At 49.8% G+C, this 20683-nt stretch overlaps 1 protein-coding gene and 1 long non-coding RNA gene across 8 annotated transcripts in view; one reads left to right on the plus strand and one right to left on the minus strand.

Moving 5' to 3' along the window:
• LOC116463765 (axin-2) overlaps nucleotides 1–20683 on the plus strand; it is a 116960-nt gene that overhangs the window by 89255 nt on the left and 7022 nt on the right. For 4 of the 6 annotated variants that reach the window (XM_032147020.2, XM_032147025.2, XM_032147024.2 and 1 more), the window contains 7 exons: nucleotides 6623–6763; nucleotides 14718–14820; nucleotides 17929–18069; nucleotides 18461–18972; nucleotides 19233–19427; nucleotides 19742–19975; nucleotides 20574–20669. In XM_032147020.2, the coding sequence (XP_032002911.1) occupies nucleotides 6623–6763; nucleotides 14718–14820; nucleotides 17929–18069; nucleotides 18461–18972; nucleotides 19233–19427; nucleotides 19742–19975; nucleotides 20574–20669 (1422 nt within the window). The remainder of the gene's footprint in view (nucleotides 1–6622; nucleotides 6764–14717; nucleotides 14821–17928; nucleotides 18070–18460; nucleotides 18973–19232; nucleotides 19428–19741; nucleotides 19976–20573; nucleotides 20670–20683) is intronic. The other 2 variants (XM_032147028.2, XM_032147029.2) reach the window with 1 other exon arrangement.
• On the minus strand, nucleotides 14136–18118 carry LOC131382566 (uncharacterized). 2 transcript variants are annotated; one of them, XR_009212132.1, is made up of 2 exons: nucleotides 17976–18118; nucleotides 14136–14870 (listed from the first exon to the last, which is right to left on the minus strand). It is a non-coding gene; the product is annotated as an uncharacterized LOC131382566 (long non-coding RNA). The 2 variants fall into 2 exon arrangements; XR_009212133.1 differs by having other exon boundaries at nucleotides 17938–18118.

Genomic DNA, 20683 nt, shown 5'->3' on the forward strand with positions numbered 1-20683 from the left:
GGTCATGGTAAAGGCTGCTTCTCCAGGGGCCTCCTGACTGGGGCTTCTGTGTCTCCCACTGTCGGGACCGGAGTGTCACCTTCGTAAATAGCACAGTGTGTGGTTTTGGATGCCCTCCCGAGGCAGGACTCTGCTGTGAACCCTCCCCTTTGTGGGTGGGCAGTTGAGACCCAGCCTGGGCTTGCCTCATCTGGGATATTACCAGGATTCAACTCATGAAGCCTTTGTGATCCAGAAGGCAGGGACAGAAGCTCCTGTTTTCCAGGGCTGCCTTCTTGGCTGTGAACTGTGGACATCATTGATAAAGAGGTGACAGCTTGTCATTGACCTGAGAGTTTCCATACTAGATTCATGTGTGCCTTCTCCCACTGTTGGGTTGAGACGAAGCATTTTAAAGGAGTCTCTGAAGCTCATATGTCTTAACTGGGCGTATTTAAAGAGAATTTAAGACATAGCCAGATGATCTAACATCATTTTAACGTGTAAGATATTCGAGTGTGTGCACAGTATATGGAAAGGTCTGCTGACTCCTTATTCAAAGGCTTGCATTCCAGCCCGGTCCACCACTTACTACCTGGGTGTTGAAGCCTTTCTGAACTGCATGTGCCCATCTGTAAAATGGGTGGGCACCATTCCTTCTGTCTGTGTCATAGGATCGTTATTAGGACCAAAATAATAAACATGAAAGCCTTTTGTAGAGAGAAACGTTTTGAACAGCCGCAAAGTGTTATAATCAGTATAATTAGTAATGATGATGTAAATAGGGCAACCAGGTTGAGATGTCACTTTTAAAGGGTGACTCTTGGCCTAGCCCATTTTCCATTGTAAGGTTTTAGAGTGGCCCCCTGTCCCCCATGCCTCAACTTTCTTGTTGAACTGAAGTCTGTTTTTCCAGCTAGTTCTTGGAATGTAGAGATCCCATCTAAGGTTTAAGTTCCTCCCTTCCCTCCCCCGCACACTCACTCATTCTGCAGAGTACCTGACATCTGGGATGGGCTTAATAAGTTAGTAAAATGAATGAAACAGAAACGTCAGTCCTGCTGAGGAGGGTCTTTCTTCATCAGCTGCTGAGGAGCGGTCTTGGCAGCCGGATGGCTGGGGCACTGACCAGGCTTGCAAGCCCTGTGTTTACCTCGGGCACTCAAAGGAGCCTCGTTTTTAACGACTTGTTTGTGTCCTTACTGATATGGTGTCAGGTTTAATATAAATAGTTGGGGCGGAAGAGCAGGAATTATCCTCAGAGGGCAGGACTCTGGTCTGAGTGGTTGAGGGGGATGCCTGGGCTTTTGACGTTGGCTATAAATAACCTAGAGCAAAAGCAACTTGTTGGTAGGAGCACGTGTAAAATCCCTGGCACACAGACACACACACACGCACAGTGTCGGCACACAGACACACACACGCGCAGTGTCGAGGTGTGTGCGAAGGGGGGTTGTGGGATTAGGCACTGGGCCCAGCATTTATTCTGGGGAGGAGAATACGGTGCTGGGTGCACAGAGCCCTCCCTATGTCCTCGCCTTTCTGCACGGGCCCTTGTGTGTCCTGCCCAAGGTGGGGCTCATCTGCCTCCCATTGGGCCCTCTGCTCTGGCCTCCCTTAAAAGAAGTCGGGCCCAGCAGATGGCCCTCTGCTGGCTCTGAGTGCTGCTTCCAGTTCTCTGAAAGAACTCGCTGATGAGGCCCGTTTTTGTGCGGAGCCATTGGAATCAAGCTTGGCTTCAATTATCAAAGAAAATGATGCCATAGGAAAGATATGCTGGAAGCAGTAGTCCACAATTAGAGGATGGAAGCTCTGGTGAGGGCAGTTTGCTAAGATCCACTTGTAAAAGTTTGCCTGTTTTCAAAAGGCCCCTTTGCCCGGTGCTGCTGGAGTCCTGGCCCCTTGCCAAGTGTCCCTTGATCTTGCTTTAGAAAATGCTTGTTGAAGAGGGTATTGCCTTTTGGGCAGTGACCTTGTGAGTACATTTTCAGAGGGCTCTTGGAAAGCCGTGGACGCACAGACTTAGAAGCACATACTTTTGAAGTTGCATTGTTTTGAGAAGGGAACGTGAGGAGGGAGGAGGAAGAGGAGGAGGAGGAGAAGGAGGAGGACCCCTTATGGTCAGTTCTGTCAGGTCAGTTCTGTGCTCCCTGTGTGGAGGCTCCCCTCTGGTATATGGGGAGGGGCAGGGCCACAGCATCTCATTAAGGGGAGATAAGAACAGGACAGGGGAAAACAGAAAGCAGCCAGCACCTCCTTTCCCTGAAGGTTCCGGGGGTCTCTGCCACCTGCAGGCTGAAAACCCTTTGCTTACTGAGGTTGCAAACCAGGTCTGTGGATGTGAGGCCGATGCAAAAGCTGCGGCATAGGCCTCTACTCTGTGTAGGAATTTAAAATCCTTGCAGCAACTGGAAGCACAACAGTCCTGAAGAAATGAAGCATCTGGGTACAATTACTGTAGCATGGTTTGAGTTTCTCCCCCCCCCCCTTTTTTTTAAAGTAATCACAAGAAAACAGCCCCACTCCGTTTTCTTTAAATTATGTGGCACTTTTGACAAAGGTCTGGGTTCTGAAATACTGAGTCTCTGCCTCTCCCCACAACCCTGCCTCCTTTCTCTGCCCCGTCTTGTTATGATTGTAGGAAAATCCAAGTACTTTATTGCAGTCAACTGAGTTAAGAGCAGTATATTCCATTTTTAATTACTGGTCACACAGTAGTCCTCTATTTTGGAAGTGAAGGGAGACAAGTTTATTTTGGGATCCATGTGTTAAACAACGAGTGCAAAGCTGTGTGAGCACACATAGGGTTTGAGTTAGGTGTCTTTTTTGCTGGGAGGAAGGAATTTTCTGTTGAGTCATTTTCTCCCCACAGAGGCTGAAGTATAGCTCTTACACTGGAGACATGGTTGATGTGTTAATACCACCAAGATAGCAGAACCGAAGGCATGGAAGAAAGAGTGTTTGAATGCTATTTAAGGCTGTTTTGGCTTTTTTGGTGTTGCACCATGCCTGTTAAACTAAAAAACTTTTCCAGCGACCCATCTGATGGTCTTAGGTCCTTTAAGGAGAGTCAACAAGGTTTTGAGTCCCTGCCACGTGCCACTCACTACTTTCAGCATTGGAGATTCGTGTGAGGACAGGGCTGTCCCTCATGGAGCTTACAGTCTGGTTTCACAGGACAGGTGTTCAACATGGAAACACCAGTGCCCAGTCATTATAAATCATGATAAAGATGATGAAGGAAATTAGGGTAGTTGAGAAAATAGGAGCTCTCTGGTTTTTTTGTTTTTGTTTTTGAGATGGAGTTTCACTCTTGTTGCCCAGGCTAGCGTGCAACGGTGTGATCTCTGCTCACCACAACCTCTGCCTCCCGGGTTCAAGCGATTCTCCTGCCTCAGCCTCCCGAGTAGCTGGGATTACAAGCATGCGCCACCACGCCCGGCTAATTTTGTATTTTTAGTAGAGATGGGGTTTCTCCATGTTGGTCAGGCTGGTCTCGAACTCCCGACCTCAGGTGATCCACCCATCTCGGCCTCCCAAAGTGCTGGGATTACAGGTGTGGGCCACCGTGCCTGGCTAGAGCTCTCTGCTTTTGTTGGCACTTGGTTTTTTCTTGGAATTTTCCTGTGATTTCCCCCAAATTACTGTGCCTTTGTTGGTTCATTTGGAGGACCCCAGAACTTGGTGCAGAGGCCATGCATGATCCAACTGCCTGCTCTTCAGGTGGGTGCCCACGTCTGGAGGGGTTGTGACTCAGCCCAGCAGCGAGCACTGCAGCCAAGCCGGCAGCAGTGCCCAGCCTCTGACTTCTGGTCCCTACTGAGAGTTTACAGAATGGCCTCATCACTGGATTCCTAACAACAGGAAAAGGCCCCAAGGAAGTCATCCTGTGCATCCTGCTTCAAGGCAGTATCCACGCCTCACTTACGCACCCAGATGGCTGGGCACTTTGGCCTGTTTTAAAGACTTGGGTGATTTCACAGCCTGTCCCCACCTACTTTATGGATTTCCTCTGACCATTTAGAAGTATTTTTTTCTTTCTAACTTTTGAAGCCCATTTCCCCTTGTTCTTCCTTTAGTGGGGATGCTGAACAGAGAGTCCCCCTTCTCAACTACGAGGCGTTTTTCACTGAATCAACCTTCTCTTCTCCAGAAGAATGAACTGTTCTTTTTACTCTCACCACTCCTCTCTGCCCTTGGTGTTGGGGAATTCCGGATTGAGGACACACGGACCAGGAGGAAGGCCTGCAAGATCTTACCATTCTCATTTAATCTTCACCAAAAAATCCCAGGAGGTCGTGAGACTTTCTGCCCTGTACAGATATGAGAACAGGGTCAGAGTGTCCAAGTGACAGTCACAAGTCACTTGGTCAAAAGTGTTGAGGGGTTCACGTGCAGCGCTCCTGGTCTGCACCTTCTGGTCAGTTCTATGCCTACAGCATATCTCTAAGATCTGACTTGATGCAGTCTGACAGGATCAAGGGCACAGCTGTGGTCCAGCTCCCCTGGCCAAGTCTGACAAGGCCTTTGGCCCACGTGGTGCTAAGTTACCTCCTTCAGTGGTTGTGATGATTACAGGGGTCCCTTCTGGCTTAAAAAGTTTATGGCCCTGTAACTTTTTGTGTTTGTTTGGTGACTCCAACAAGCGCGAACTCCTTAAAGGCAGAGACTGCCTCTCCCACCTTCTTTTCCATCCCACCATCCCCTGTTGAGACAGACCCTCACACCAAATTGTGGCGGTGGCTTCCCCCAGGGCTCCCTGCCTGTACCTACCCCTCCTTTCCGTCCAGCCTGGTGACAGACCTCGGGTCCTATGTGCTGATGGGAATGCTTTCTCCCTGCCGGTCCCCTGGCACCCCTGCTGTCCCCTGGCCTCCTGGCCCCTCCCCATCCAGTTAAGACAGGACTCTGACCTTGCACTGAAGACCTATGTCCTTTGCCAGGCCTTCTTAGCCTGGCTAATTAGACCCCTCTCTCTCCCTAGTCTAGGGAGAGCTTTTCACTACCTTTCCCTTTACCCAGTCCTGGGTGTCATCTCCTCAAATTCCTGCTCATCCATGAGTCCCATCTGTTCCAGGGAGTCCCCATTAGTCCCATCAGTCCCATCTGTCCCAGGGAGCCGTCCCCAACCGTCCCTCCTAGAAATGTTCTATCCGTCATCTGGGTTACCTATACTAAGTCATCCTTCCCTTTTTATTCTATGAGAACTTGGAAACATGTTGAGTCTAGTCTTTGTATTGGGAGGCAGTCTGATTGAGAGCCACGTGACTCAATCCATGCCCACCAGTTCCAGCTGTGTGATCTGGGCAGGCTGCTGGAATTCTGGACTCCAAGGGCCTCATCTGTAGAATGGGCACAGTCCAGTGCTCCTTCTCCCCTCCTCGTGGGCCTGTGATAACACTGAGTGTACCTCCCTCATGACACCCCTACAGTATGGTGACATGCCCCCACCAGGCCATGGGTGCCGGGAGACCAGAGTTCAGCACGCAGCAAGTGAGTAGGAGCTTGGTGAACATGTGCAGGCAGCTGACTGTCACCTTTCTGGGTCCTTTTCATTTGCCAACCCCACGGCCATCTTTACAGACCAGCTGCTGTGGACTAATAGAATCTATTCTCTTTCTGAGCCTTTCTTTTCTCCCTCACTTGATTTCTTTGCTGCTGGCGTAGACTTGGTGGGACCCGTGGAGGATGCCAGGGTCTTTGTAAACAGGCCTCCTGCGACTTCAGGCCTTAGCGTGGTCCCTGCCTGCAGCCTGCCGACCTATCTGCCCCTTCCCCCTACTTAAGCCCCTCACTGGTGACACAAGAGGAATGCGGCCCAGCAGGAGATGTGCACACTGGTAGTTCTGGAAGGAGATCAAGAGGGTGAAATGAGGAGCCAGAGGCCATTGAAACAAAAGGGCTGGAGACACCGGAGGAGGGGCCTGGGCCTTCCTTTGAAACAGCTGTGTTGCTCATTTCAATCCTGCTGCACTAGCCAGCCCTGGGGAGAGGAAGCTGGGGGTGGGGGAAGGGGCATGGCAACGGCTCATGGCAGAGCTCACAGGTGGGATTGGAGTCCTGAACGTTGTCTTGAACTTTTCTGTCCCATCTGTCCAGCTCACTGTGGGCCCAGGGTCAAAGTGAGAAGGCCACATACCTCTAGCTGTTGGCATCTCTGGACTGGGCTAACAGACCCCAGACAAGGAGTCTGGATACTTAAGATGTCTTGGGGCCCTGAAATTGTATTCTTTGGTGCAGGATTGGATAGGGAGGTGGAGCGGAGAAAGATATTTCATCTTCACTGACTCGTTCCCCTCTTCTATTCCATGGCCTCCTCTCCTAAAGCAGAGTCCAGTTCCTTCCTCTAAGTGCATTTAGAGCTTCACAGGATCCCCTGGGCTGCCTCTGGAATACCCTCTGCCCTGGCAGACCCACCACTGGGGGCAGAGGAACCAGCTTGCTTTCCCCAGGGTGAGCCGGTGGCTCAGGAGGCCTCCCTTTTGTGGCCCCTGCTTTCTGCCCAGGTGAGCAACTGGACCTGGGCAGCAGGTTGGCGTTGAGCACATTGTGGGATGGTGCGCTGGGTTGTCCTGGGGTCACCTGATGACCTGGGTTTCTGGTGAGGGTCAGTGACTGAACCACTTTTGTGCTTTGCCCATAGGTCCTTCAAGAGGAGCGATCCTGTTAATCCTTATCATGTAGGTTCTGGCTATGTCTTTGCGCCAGCCACCAGCGCCAACGACAGTGAGATATCCAGCGATGCGCTGACGGATGATTCCATGTCCATGACGGACAGCAGTGTGTGAGTATCCTGGCCGCCCTTCCGTAGGCTTGCTTGGGAGTGGCTACCACCTGGGCACTTAGCCAGAATCGTCTGTCATCCTCAGCTGGCTTTGCAGACCCCACCTGTGCATGTATGGACATCGGTTGGGTGGGAGGGGAGTATGACAAGGCTATGGTGCTGGTTAAGGAGGATGACATGGTCATCTGGGTAGGGTAAAGCTTAGAACTTTGAAAGTTGGGAGGATATTGTAACAGAAGAAAAACTAAAGGACAGTAGAAGATTAGGATGAGCGAATATTTATAGATTCCTTGAGTTTAAAAAACCTTCTTCTGGTTGTCATCATCTGGTTGTCCCTGTAGGAACAGTTGCTTGGCTGGTCCAGAAACCCAGGTATCCTGTCTGTAGAGCCAACAGCTGGGAGACAAGGTGGCATTAGAAGGGTCTGTGTTTAGGTATTCATTGTTTTTGGAGGAAAAGGCATTGCAAGTGGGGGTGAGAAAGCCAGAAATCTCTAAAGAGCCACAGCGTGTAATGTTCCGCATTGTTTTGTTTTTAAATGGACATTGTTTATTCAGTAAGTGTGGGTGGAGTGTTAGATACTCTGTGTTAGATACTGAGGACCCTAAGTAGGGGCTCTCTCCAAAGTAGTGTCTGATCTGGATCTTTGGCAGACAGCCTTTGATTTTTGAAAGTAACCCAAAGCATTGGCGTGGTCTGATGAGGTCAGAAGGCCCTTAGTCAAGGTAACATTTTGAATTTTAGGTTATCTGATGTCAAGTCATGGCAATCTCTGTGGATGGACAGCAGTGATCCTCAGTGAGTCTCATGAGGAGGGATGTGTAGCTGTGGCCTGGGTATCCCCGTCTCCGGCCGTCCTTTGAGGTTTTGGTTCAGGAGACCCAGAGTGGAGCCTGGGGATGGGGGGATGGGTGAAATTCCCCAAAGGCTTCTCACCCAATACCCAGTTGAGATTCGTTGTTCCAGAAATGGTCTTTGAAAGCTTTTCAATGTTTTGGAGTCAGAATTTCACCTGCTAAGGGAATAGTTTTGAAAGGCAAACCCATTGAACCGTGTAAGTTCTGGCACACTTATTTAGAGTTTGTTCCTTTTAGCTTCCTAAAACTGGACCATCTATTCTTCCAGTTTGTTTGAAACTATCTGGTTTTTATTGGCCAATGTCCTGTTGCCTGGCCTGTGGCATGGGACCAATTGGAGGGAAAGTTGATGTGGTGAGTTTGGGAACCTACTATTTATTTTGCTGGTGGCTTTTATTGTGTTACCTCAAATTCCCTTGTTAGTAAAGGGAGAGAGATCCTCAAGGTGAAAGTTTGAATTTTAATAAAAATAGCATTTTGGAATTAGTACACATCTTTCATCCAATATGGAAACAGGAAAGTACACATCTTTCATCCAATATGGAGATATGAGAAGTTTCACAGAAGTGAGTTTTCCATATTGACTGAACTTTCGGTATCCATACTTGAAAAAATTATGCTTTGATAATTTTTTGGTGGACATATTTCTTAGATTTTGCTCTGTCATTATTGAATAGTATTAGGGCATAATTTATCTCTCAGTTATCCAAATAATATCAAGATCTGTTTGTGTACTTTGTTGTGGTATTTCTCTCAATGAGGGTGCATAAGGTTATCTGACCCTTTCCCCTTTGAAAAGTTTCTCTTTTCTCTTTTCATTCTCCCTGCTGTCTGTGTGCTTGCTTCTAGCATGCATTCCTCCTGTAGCATATATTACTTTGTGGATTGTGTGGGACTCTTAGCATTATGTGTAAAATAAGAGTAAGTTGAAATTGATTGAAGGCATTGAGTGAATCTCCTAAGTCAAATGCAGTTTACGTAAGACGGTAAGACTTCTGTTTAGTTTTCTTAGAGACTATTTTTGGCTTGTTTCCTGGTCCTTGGCTGCATGTCAGTCCCCATCATTGAGGTGTTATTCCAGGTTCATGATGAGATAACTTGGGTGTAGTCCCACACTTGTTTCTGTTTGATCCTCCCAAGACCCAATCAGAAAGGTAGGCAGGCAGATACTTGGGACTTTACAGATGAGGAAATAAGGCCTGGTGCTTCCACAGCCATGCACCTCTGAGACAGACTTCAGGTCCAGGCCAGACACAGGCCCTGCACTTTGCCCCTGCTTTGCCCTTCCCCCAGGCACGAGCGTTCTCAACGTGAGATCTGTGAATAGGACCAGTTGATCATGAGACCTTTGAGCCACTTTGGGTTTCTTTTATTTATATTTCTTAGTAATCAAGACTGCTTTTTAGAAAGACTGGTTCCGGGAGGGGTAGAAGGGAGCAGGTTCTAAGTTCTCCCCTGCAGCCTCCCCATTTACTTCCTCTTCTTTTATCCCCTTCCCAGAAGAAAAACTTTCTTTTATTTAGAGGTGACTTTAAAACTTTCACCCTTCCCCCCTTAGCTGAAGCATTTTGGATTCCAAGCATGGGGGAGCCACTTTTCAGGGATCAGGTTACCTTTGCCAGTCCCTATTCTAGGTGGCAAGGGTTAGTGTGTAGTTCAGTGAGGTCCACTTGGATACAGAGACAGAAGAGGGCAAATCCCTCATGTAGTGGCTTTCTCTTTGGGGCACAGCAGATACCTTTGGGTCCCTGGTGGCAGAACCTGTGAGTATTAATAAGCCTATTCTGTGGCAAAGCTGCCTTGGATGGATAGTGAGTAAACCAGGAAGCCAGGAGGAAGTGCTGCAAGGCCTGGAGACCCGTGGGCTCATGGTGTCGGCTCTGTTCGTCCTGGTGGTGTTGAATGGCTCTGTGCCCTCTCCGAACCAAGTGCGCAGGTTATCAGATTAACTGTCACAGTTGTGCCCACCTGGGCATTTATACTAATTAGGAGTGCATTTGGCATCCATGTGGGGTCACTGTCTCTTGGGCGTTGTCTCACGCTGCCTCTAGTGGGGCTCACTAGAAAACATCAGTAGGGTCTCCAGACTTGTTGGCACTGACTCAAGCTGCCATTGGGTGCCAGGCATGGGGGTCTCTGGGGCCCTCCCCACTCTGCTGCAAGCAGACTTGGCGACGCAACGTGTTCTCTGGCCGACTGGCCCTGGGTGTGTGTGATCCTGCCCAGTGCTGGGCGGTCACCCGGGATTCCCAGGGCTGGGATCAGACCCCCTCTTCAGAGCTCTGCCAATTGTAGGCCTCGTGCAGATGAGAGCACCGGGCGAGAAATAAAGTGCGTGGGGGATGAAAAGCTGAACTGAATCGCTTTCAGCCCATTGTTCATCCCGGGAAGCTTAGAGGGGATAAGAGGGTAGCAGGCCCCTTTGAAATTTCCTTGAACAAGTGAATAGGAGCGCCCCATAAAGCATGAAAAGAGCCCTGGCTGTTTCTCCCGTCACAATGGCCAGTGCGGGCTGTGAGGGGCTGGGGAGGGGGGCTGGCTGCCCTGCTGGGAGCTGGGGAGGGAACAGGGCTGGGGGGGGGCTGGAGAGGGAGAGAGAGGGGGTCACAGGCAGCCTTCAATAGACTCCAGAAGGTTGGAGTTCATTAGACACAAACCCAGGAAAGCAATCATCTCATTTGCGACAGAACCAATTAAGTCCCGGGGGCCTTTGCAAGCGGCCTGGGTAGAAGTTGGGGCAGCGCTGGCCTGCACTTGGTTGTTCCAGGGAGCCACACGCCAGGGCCTGCGTGTGCAGAGCAGGCAGGGGCTTTAAAGAAATCATTGCCTTCTCCCAAAGCCTACTGCTGACTTCTGTTTTCCTGCTAAGTAAAAAGCCCTGTTAAAGATGGCTGGGGATTTGGGCCTCTGAGAAGGCTGTTTTATGAGCCTGTTACTCTGAAACCTGCATTCTCGGAAGGAATGGCTTAATTTTTTTTCGAGACGGAGTCTCGCTCTGTCGCCAGGCTGGAGTGCAGTGGCGCGATCTTGGCTCACTGGAACCTCCGTCTCCTGGGTTCAAGCGATTCTCCTGCCTCAGCCTCCTAAGTAGCTGGGACTACAGGCGTGCGCCACCACGCCCAGCTAATTTTTCTATTTTTAGTAGAGACAGGGCTTCACCACGTTGGCCAGGATGGTCTCGATCTCTTGACCTCATGACCCGCCCGCCTCGGCCTCCCTAAGTGGTGGGATTACAGGTGTGAGCCACCGCAACCTGCCAGAAAAATTTAACGTTAACTGCCAGACTCCCACCAAAATCCTTGCAGCACTGGAGGCAGAAGGCTGTGGGGCCATTCCAGGGCATCAGGCTTAGAAGGATGGAGTGAAGAGGCTGAAAACGTCAGAAGCAGCAGACTCTTTGCCGCCCAAGTGTAGCCATGGTTAGATGTTGCCAGGAAGCATGAAAGCTAAGTCAGTGGCGTGGACGCCTTTGTCTCTTCTTTCTGCTAGGAGTTGCACTTCTAATCAAGATCAGCTACGTTTGTATGTTGCTTCAGCTCTGAGTGTCCCCAAATCAGCACAAGATGATTTTTTGGTGTTCCACACAGGGAATGTCGCGAGTTACTTATTTGTATTTCTTTATATCTTATTTATGGGGGTTTACTTTGGACACCAGGAAATTCATCTGAGTGAACTTCAAATATTAACCTTTTCCTACAAACCAGGCTTTTGATGTTGGCTGTGATCAGAGGCTGCCTTCAGAGTGGTTGCCAAATGAAGATGCGAGTGGACGCATGTGTGCATGCGTCTGCTATTTCAAAGTCGCCAGAAAATGACATTCAGGTTAGGTCGGGCACGGTGGAGTCAAAAGGCTAAGCTAATTGGCTTGGCTCAAATGGCAGCTAAGTGGAGTCCATACTTCAAAACCATGCTCCCCAGAAACAGCTGGGCCCGGCAGCAGGCTCGTTAACTAAAATGTTTATAATTAAAGGAGACCGTATAGGGACCAAAACTCTGGTGCTCTCCAGCCCACAGGCTTGAGCAGCCAGGAAACTGATCATAGACTTTTAGAGCTTGAATAAAAGAGAGGCCCCCTTTTGGAATGAGGGGCTGTTTTGGAAGAAGATTCTTGGCTGGAGGGAATTAAAGCCACATTTCCTTGAAGGCGCCTGTTAAGCCTTTCTGAGCCTCTACGGGCTGACATCTTCCTTTTCTGCTCTGGTTACAAGTTGCCTTTCCAGCAGTTGAGTCCTTCACTTGCCCTGGGTAATGGAGTGTGTGTGGTGGTGGTGGTGGGGGACGGGGGGCGGGGTATGAGGTGCTTATGAAATCATTTGTTCCTTTTGCCTTCAATATTGCAGTTATCTACTCTCCTCCCCATCCCTACCCCCATCCTGTTTTTCTTTTTAACGTTATTATATGGAAGAAGAAAAAGAGGCATAAAAGCTCTACCATTGACTTTGATCTGGGAGAAGGAAAAGAAGAGTGAAAGCTACTAGTGGAAATGTTAGTCTTGGAGGGGGTGGATGGGGGACTCTTCTAGGACTCTTGAAGCCTTATGTCACTTGTGTCATGGTGGGTCCATGGAGTGCTTGACTCCTGCCCCCAAGACTGTCAGGAACAGGGCTGGAGCAGAGTCATCCACTGTCTTAAGTCCCTGGAAGAAAGACGGAGGGTAGACGTTGTCTTACAGCCCTAGGGCAGCAGAATTTGGTTAGACCAGCATGAGCCCAATCTGTGGAATACCGCCACCCCTACCATACAAGGTATCTTAGGTGAGAGATGGGGATATTCAGCGTGGCTTGGGAACCACCTGGCAAGCCCCATAGCTAGTGAGTACTAGGTGGTTGGGGAGGACTTTCCAGAAAATTCCACAAATTTCCCCCTCATGCCTTATGAATGTCAGGTGACTGTGTGGGGTTTAGGAAATGGCACTTCCACATTCAGACCATCAGGAAGCTTGACTGCTGATTGGGGCTGGGAAGGGCATCTTAATGAAATGACCAAGTGTAGGTTGTTACAGATGCCTGTTCTGGAGTCCAACAGTGGCTTGGGTATGAGTTCTCAATCTGCTACTGACTGTAACACTAGGTGAGCTATTGAGCATTTCTGGTCATCTGTAAAATGTGGCTCATTAAGGTTCTTATGAGAATGAAGTCTGATTATAAGTCCAATGTCTGACGTACAGTAGGGACTCAGTATGGAGGAGCTGGCATTCTCAGGTTGGCATCAGTTGCCTTGGGTGCGATTTGGTTTCTGGTCAAGCCAGGCATGCTTGTAAGTCCCGTTTTCAACTACCCAAGGTGAAGACACAGAGTTTTGATAAATAATCTTTAGATGGGCTTGGTCAAGTGCCGAGCCTCATGAGTAGGAGGCTGACTGTTTCTCAGTCATGAGTAGGAAACGTTTCTCCAGCACTGGTCAGCCAGCTGCTGCGAATCCTTCCCACAATGCCCTGTCACTGCTCCATACTAACCTTTCTCTGGGGCAGTACTCACACTTGGGGGTAAGTTGTTGTTCTGGATACTGATCTCTCTTCTCTCCCTTCCCTCCTCCCCTCAGTGCAATTATCCTTTATGCACTCCTTAGCCAGGGTTTGGTTAACATACATTGGTTTGTTGATCTATGGGAATCTTCATTGTCCCTTGTGTGGCCCTGTTTTCTGACCTAGGTCAGCAGACTTCCTGAAAATGCAGCTATTTAGAATTCTAGGGCATTTCAGATAAGGAGCTAGAGGTTGACCCGTTACTCCTGGCTGCCCCCTGGGTATTTTTAGACATTGCTAATTATCCTATTTTTCTTCCACCCTATGATGAACCAGACATTGGGGAAAGGGAGGTAGCCAAACACCCAATTTCAATATTTACAGCCTCCAAGTATGATTCATTATGAAAATGTTTGCACCCTGAGGCTTTTGTAAATAAGTGGCCTCCTGAAGGGACATCAATGGGAAAATAGTCACACCTTGACCATTCTGCTTTTAAGAAGGAAATTCTTTTGGAAAAAATCATGGCAACTCCAGGTCATGGTTGTAGTGAACACTAGCTGGACTGGAGGCTTTTTAAAAATTCTTCCACTTGTTAATGTTTTTAAAAATGTAACGGATAGGAGCCCATACTTCTTCAGGTCTTTGCCCAAAGGTCCCTTTCTCAATGAGGACTTAATTGACACCCACATGCAATTTAAATTTGCAGCTTACCCACTCACCAGTGATTCTCCTTTTCCTTCTGTGTATTTATTCATAGTACATATCACTAACGTACTATTTTTTATTTTGTTCATTGCCTGTGCCTCCTCATTAGAATATAAACTTCAAGAGGGCAGTTGTTTGAATTATGTATCCACTTTGTCTACTGCTCTCTTGCCTAGTGCCTAGGAGAAGATCTGGCACATAGTAGGTGCTAATCTTTAAATGGATTGCACAGACCACCACATAGTAGGGGCTTTTCTCTTCATGCCCACATTGGTCATGTGTCTTTGAAAATTCCTTGGTTGGGGGTGGTAGGGTTTGGAGCTGAGAGAATGGGCCAAAATGTTATATATTCTTTTTATTAATCACCCTGTACTGGTTTATAAAAAGAAATACATTTGGAAATGACTGGGAGGTTGACTTGGAGAGTTATGCATGCTTCACTAATGCCTGATTTAGCCCTCTGTAGGTTTGGTCCTTATCCCTACAACTTTCTGCCCTGGCCCTATCTGTAAGGCACTGGTTCCTGGTTTGAAGCAGTGGGAACAAGTGGGAGGACCAATGGGGCCTGAGAATCTCCTACTTGGGGCACCTGTAAAATAGGGGAGCCTTTGCTCTGCCTGGGCTGGTTGGAGTGTAACCCAGTTCGAAGATAACAGCCCAAGAGATGAACTTTCCAGGCTCTTTCCAAGTCAATGCTTCTGCATCCGAGGAAGCCAAGTTTCCATAGATGATTGATGGGCAGGATTTAAATTTGATCTTGGGTGGGTCCTTCCCTGTGGGAACACCGATGGTATCTGGAGACATGTGACACTCCTATGGAAGCATGTGGCCCTGTCGGTGGGATCTCAAGATGGAATATGAGAGTAGCTTATGTGCTGAAAACATCCTCGTAAGCCTATGGATTCTGTCTTTTCCTTTCCCTTAGAGATGGAATTCCTCCTTATCGTGTGGGCAGTAAGAAACAGCTCCAGAGAGAAATGCATCGCAGTGTGAAGGCCAATGGCCAAGTGTCTCTACCTCATTTCCCGGTGAGTACAGTCTGGAGTGAGGAGGCAGCTGTTTTCTGCTGTGTTGAGTCCTAAAGAAAAGAAATGGGTGGTGGAATGGGGAGAGGTATAGGGAAGGTAGAAAAGAGCAGTACCTAAGGTCCCCTAGGGCAAAGGGAGAGAAAAGAAGAACTGGACAATAGACATCACGTGGTTTTTTGGGTTGTGATGGTGAGCACAGTGATGTGATTATGAGGTATCAGTCAGTTTTGCTATAAAGGTTGTTGAGTAATTTATAAAGAAAAGAGGTTTATGGCTGGGCGCAGTGGCTCATGCCTGTAATGTCAGCACTTTGGGAGTCTGAGGTGGGCAGATCACCTGAGGTCAGAAGTTCGAGACCAGCCTGGCCAACATGGTGAAACCCCACCACTACTAAAAATACAAAAATTAGCCTGGCATGGTGACGCGTGCCTATAGTCCCAGCTACTTGGGAGCCTGTGGCAGGGGAATCACTTGAACCTGGGAGGTGGAGGTTGTAGTGAGCTGACACCAGTGCACTCCAGCCTGGGCGACAGAGCAAGACTCTGTCTCAAAAGAAAAAAAAGAAGAAAAGAGGTTTATTTGGTTCATGGATCTGCAGGCTGTACAAGAACCATGGTGCCAACATCTGCTTCTGGTGAAGGTTTCAGGGAGCTTTCAATCATAATGCAGGGGAAGGGGAGCCACTTTGTAATATAGGGAGAGAAGCAGCAAGGTGAGGTTGGGGGAGTGGTGGGCAGTGCCATGTTCTTTCAAACAACCAGATCTCATATGAACTACAGGGAAAACTTGCTCATTACTGCAGGGAGGGCACCAAACACCTCCCACTAGGCGCACTTCCACCATTGGGGATCATATTTCAACATGAGATTTGGAGGGGACAAACATCCCAACTGTATCAGAGGTTTGATGACCTATTTTTGAACCTTTGCATTTTCTGAATTCAAAAAAAAATTCCCTATGAGAAAGAAACTGAAGCACTTATTTCCCAGAAACCAAGAAATGCTAGATGATCCATGCTTCTCTACAGCTTGGTGAGCTCACTGTATTTCCATTAGAATGGAAGCCCTCTGATGGGAGGGAGTTTTATCTATTCTGTTAACCTCTGTATGCACAGAGACTAGAACAGTACCTGACACATAATAGGTGCTCAATAAACATTTGAGTGAATGAATAAGGAACCTCTGCCCCCTTGGGACATTCTCCTGCTCTCTTCACTGGGACATTCTACTTCTTGTGTCAACCACAGGACTCCAAGTCATTTTAGTCAGTGATTTTAGTCATTCATTTATGTATTCATTGACTATTTCTCCTCCTGGCTCCTGAAGCCCTGGAGGGTAGCTGTTCCCTTCCAACTCCAGAACTTGGCCTGGTACCTGCTGGTGAGTCTGTGCCTATCAAATGCAGAATGAACGAAATGTTCAGAAGTGAGGATCTCCTGAGCAGCTTCTTCCTGTGACTGAGATGGTGGATGAAGGGCTTTTCTGGGACCTCTCCTTTTATTTCCATGCTCGCTAAAGCAGCCAGCACATGGCTGTACTCAAGAGAACTTCCCCATCTACATTCCCATTTTAGGGCTGTGCTGTTTACAACAGTCTCAGATCCAGGTTGCAAGGACACTCTTCTTTAAGGAGGGGAAGAAAGCACCCAGCTCATAGCAGGTGTTTATGAATCCTTCCTGCCAGCTTCAGAGAATCTAATTGGTCTGTCTGGTTATGTTGTGTTTAAAAAATTAACACATTGAATTGCTAAACCCATGTCGCATTAGTGCACAAACTATAGCTCTTCTCTGAAAGCTCCTCACACAGACAAGGGCAGACTTACCTTGTTTTAAAATTAGCATATTAAAATGGCTTTTCTGAGGACCTCTAGCATCCCCTCCCTCTACAGATAACAAGTATCGATGACATACTATCATTGTTTTTTTTGACTGGGGGATATGTGAGTTAACAAAGAAAAGTTCTATCGCCCAAGCTTGTAAATTAGATGATTTTGTCCTGGGGTGTGCAAATCGACTTTCTCCATCAGGCAGCGCTTTGATCAGGGCCTGCAAGGAGCCAGCCTGTGTGAGAATGGCCACCTACACAGGAGCCTTTCTGTCCTCTCCCAGTTTCTGCAGCTAAGTGATTGCTGTGGCAAGGCCCATCTTTTCAGCTGGGGGAGATGCTAGCCTTTGCAAGTTAGCTTTCTGCTACCCCCACCTCACCCCAAAGAAAGGAGCTAAGCAAGAGGGAGATTAGGAAGAAGGAGGTAGAACAACTGGAGAGGTGGGGGGTTGGGTGGGGGGAGCGAGATGACAGGAAAAGGACAGAAAGCTGGGCAGCAGGGGTTCTCTCTGTTTGCTGCTTTTGGCAGGCATACTCGATGCCTTTTTATATTCTGCACTTGATTTGGAGATGTTCCCTTTTCCCTTGATAGATCAGCTTCAGGCAGCCAAGCTCAGCAGTGTTCTGCTACTAGCCTGCAGCAGCTTTCTTCATTTTCTGTACAAAGAGAGAGGGAGGAGGGAAGGAGAAAAACGAGGGAGATCGAGGACAGTGTTGAGACAACACCACCTCAAAGGTGCGCAGTGTGCGGCCAGGAAATAAATTACCACTTCTTCTCTGATCCAGGCCGTTTGACTCCCTTTCCCCCCCCTTTCTTCCCTCCCACCTCCTTTCCAATCTTATTTTTTTAAATTTTCAACTCCCTTTCTGTTTAGATTCTACTTTCTATTCCTTGAGTTGGTCTCTCCCCTCCCCACCTCAGAGGACTGCCTTTTTTTTTTTTTTTTTTTTTTTTTTTTTTGATGTTTGACAACAGTCTTTGAAGATTTTCTACTTCAGAGTAGCTACTGATGGGCTGGTTGTACTACAGAGAGAACAAGCAGGGCCTCGCGGAGTGCGACCAACTGCTCCTGCCCAAGGCAAACGCTGGTGGGGACCATGGCTCTCCATGAGGCCATGGCGCTAGCGCATAAAAGTCCCGAGCAGCCGAGGCCGCCTTGCCATCCACTCTCCACCCGAACATGGGTTTGCGGTGCACAGTGCCTGGTGCGGGAAGCTCCGGCCAAGCCACCGCCCACCCGGCCTGCTGAACGTGCCTCCTCCCTTTCCTTTCCACGTCCTGTAGAGAACCCACCGCCTGCCCAAGGAGATGACCCCCGTGGAACCCGCCACCTTTGCAGCTGAGCTGATCTCGAGGCTGGAGAAGCTGAAGCTGGAGTTGGAGAGCCGCCACAGCCTGGAGGAGCGCCTGCAGCAGATCCGAGAGGTAATGCGGCCTAGGCCCTCTTCCTGCTTCCGTCCATGGCGTGCGCGCACGTATGTGTATGCGCATGTGCCTGGGGTGCGTGAGGATGTGCGCATGTGTGATGCATGCGCGCATGTGTGATGCATGCGCGCATGTGTGATGCATGTGCTTGGGCTGCGTGTGATTGTGTGCCTAGGCGTGGGCTGTGTGCGCATGTGCGTGGGTTGCGTGTGAGTGTGCACACGCGTGTGGATATGTACTTGTGTAGGCGGGCCTTGCGTGTGCGCATAGGCATGGCTGTGGGCATGCACATGGGTGTGCGTGCTCCTGCGTAGGGAGCCGAATGTTGTAACCCCAGGGCCTCTGGCCCTTCTGCTTCCTAGGTCACTTCTTCTGACGTCTTCCCTTTTAGGATGAAGAGAAGGAGGGCTCCGAGCTCACACTCAGTTCGCGGGAGGGGGCGCCCACGCAGCACCCCCTCTCCCTACTGCCCTCCGGCACCTACGAGGAAGACCCGCAGACAATACTGGACGATCACCTGTCCAGGGTCCTCAAGACCCCTGGCTGCCAGTCTCCGGGCGTAGGCCGCTATAGCCCCCGCTCCCGCTCCCCGGACCACCACCACCACCACCACTCTCAGTACCACTCCCTGCTCCCGCCCGGTGGCAAGCTGCCTCCTGCGGCCGCCTCGCCGGGCGCCTGCCCCCTCCTCGGGGGCAAGGGCTTTGTGACCAAGCAGACGACGAAGCATGTCCACCACCACTACATCCACCACCACGCCGTCCCCAAGACCAAGGAGGAGATCGAGGCGGAGGCCACGCAGCGGGTGCACTGCTTCTGCCCTGGGGGCACCGAGTATTATTGCTACTCGAAATGCAAAAGCCACCCCAAGGCTCCGGAAACCATGTCCAGCGAGCAGTTTGGGTAAGTGCGGGGCGGACCGCAGTGTCCCGTGTGGGGCTTCTCTCCCAGCCAGGTCCATGGGCAGGTGCGAGGTAGGAGCCGCATCACAGGCATTTAGTTTCTGAGAGGGCGGCAGAGGGCACGGCCGGGTGAGGGTGCGGGGAGCAGGTGCATGGGTCTTTCGTGTCACCGGCCCCCCGATTTGCTGAATTGTCTGATTGTAGGAGTCCCGGAGATTTAACCGGGTCTCTGGGTTGGGTGTGGTTCTTGGTTCCCCACAGCGGCAGCAGAGGCAGTACCTTGCCCAAACGCAATGGGAAAGGCACGGAGCCGGGCCTGGCCCTGCCCGCCAGGGAAGGAGGGGCCCCCGGCGGAGCTGGGGCCCTGCAGCTTCCCCGGGAGGAAGGAGACAGGTCGCAGGATGTCTGGCAGTGGATGCTGGAGAGTGAGCGGCAGAGCAAGCCCAAGCCCCATAGGTAAACACCGCTTGCCGCCGCCGCGGCCGCGAGGGTCATGGGCACTCAGTACGGAGGTATTGTGGGAATGGCTGTTTTTGCAGTCCGCCGAATACAAATGTGACTATTTGCTCCTGCCATCATAATATTAAACGTTGGACTGAGCAGACCACAAAAATGTCATGTTTTGGCACTGACCCCTGTTCGTGTTATGGTAGTTATTTTTTTTCTCTCTCTCTGAGCAGAATAGACAAGTTTCTATTGAAGTCACATTTTCCAGTTCTTCTAACCCAGTTTCTTTCCTTCTGTTTTCTCTCTGCTCATTCCTTGTTTAGTGCCCAAAGCACAAAAAAGGCCTACCCCTTGGAGTCTGCCCGCTCGTCTCCAGGCGAACGAGCCAGCCGGCACCATCTGTGGGGGGGCAACAGCGGGCACCCCCGCACCACCCCCCGTGCCCACCTGTTTACCCAGGACCCTGCGATGCCTCCCCTGACCCCACCCAACACTCTGGCTCAGCTGGAGGAGGCCTGTCGCAGGCTGGCTGAGGTGTCGAAGCCCCCAAAGCAGCGGTGAGTGGAAGTGAGGGGTCCTAGGTTGAGGCAGGGATTGGGTTTGGGTGGAGACCTGGTCTGTGGCTAATGGGGAGGGCCTCTCTTTCTGCCTGGGTCTCAAACCCTCCCACGAGAGGAAGAATTACTTATGGATGAGTAAGCTGCTGCTTTCCAGCTTCTAGAAATTGTTCCTTTCAGTTATGTTCATTCTACCAGAGTTAAGCCAGGATCTGTGAGGCAAGTCATGCCTAGAATTGGGAGAATGAATTTCAGCAATTCCTTACAAATCCCATTCCTTACAAATGTCTTGATTGTTTAAGGCTGGTTAGTTGAGTATATAAGAAGCTGTGAGATGGAGGATCAAGAGTCCTCAGCCCTTTGCTGGGGCCGAGAGTGTCCCATCCTGGGCTCCCAGGGGGGCTTAGAATGGCTATTTCAAGACGTCTTCCCGGCCTCTTCAGCCACTGTTAACCCAGGGTCTTGGTTGGGTCTCCATAGGGATGGAAGTCGGGTTCGTGTCTCTTCAGGAGACCAAATAGTAATTTTCTGTCTGCTTTTCAATTGCTCTGGGGACAACAGTGCACCTCTAAATCCCTCGCCCTGGCTGTGTCCTCAGGTGCTGTGTGGCCAGTCAGCAGAGGGACAGGAATCACTCAGCCACTGTTCAGGCGGGAGCCATGCCCTTCTCCAATCCAAGCCTGGCTCCAGAAGAGTGAGTGTCTTTAC

This window comes from Hylobates moloch, unplaced genomic scaffold, assembly GCF_009828535.3.
Source record: "Hylobates moloch isolate HMO894 unplaced genomic scaffold, HMol_V3 SCAFFOLD_60, whole genome shotgun sequence".
Taxonomy (NCBI): Eukaryota; Metazoa; Chordata; class Mammalia; order Primates; family Hylobatidae; genus Hylobates; species Hylobates moloch.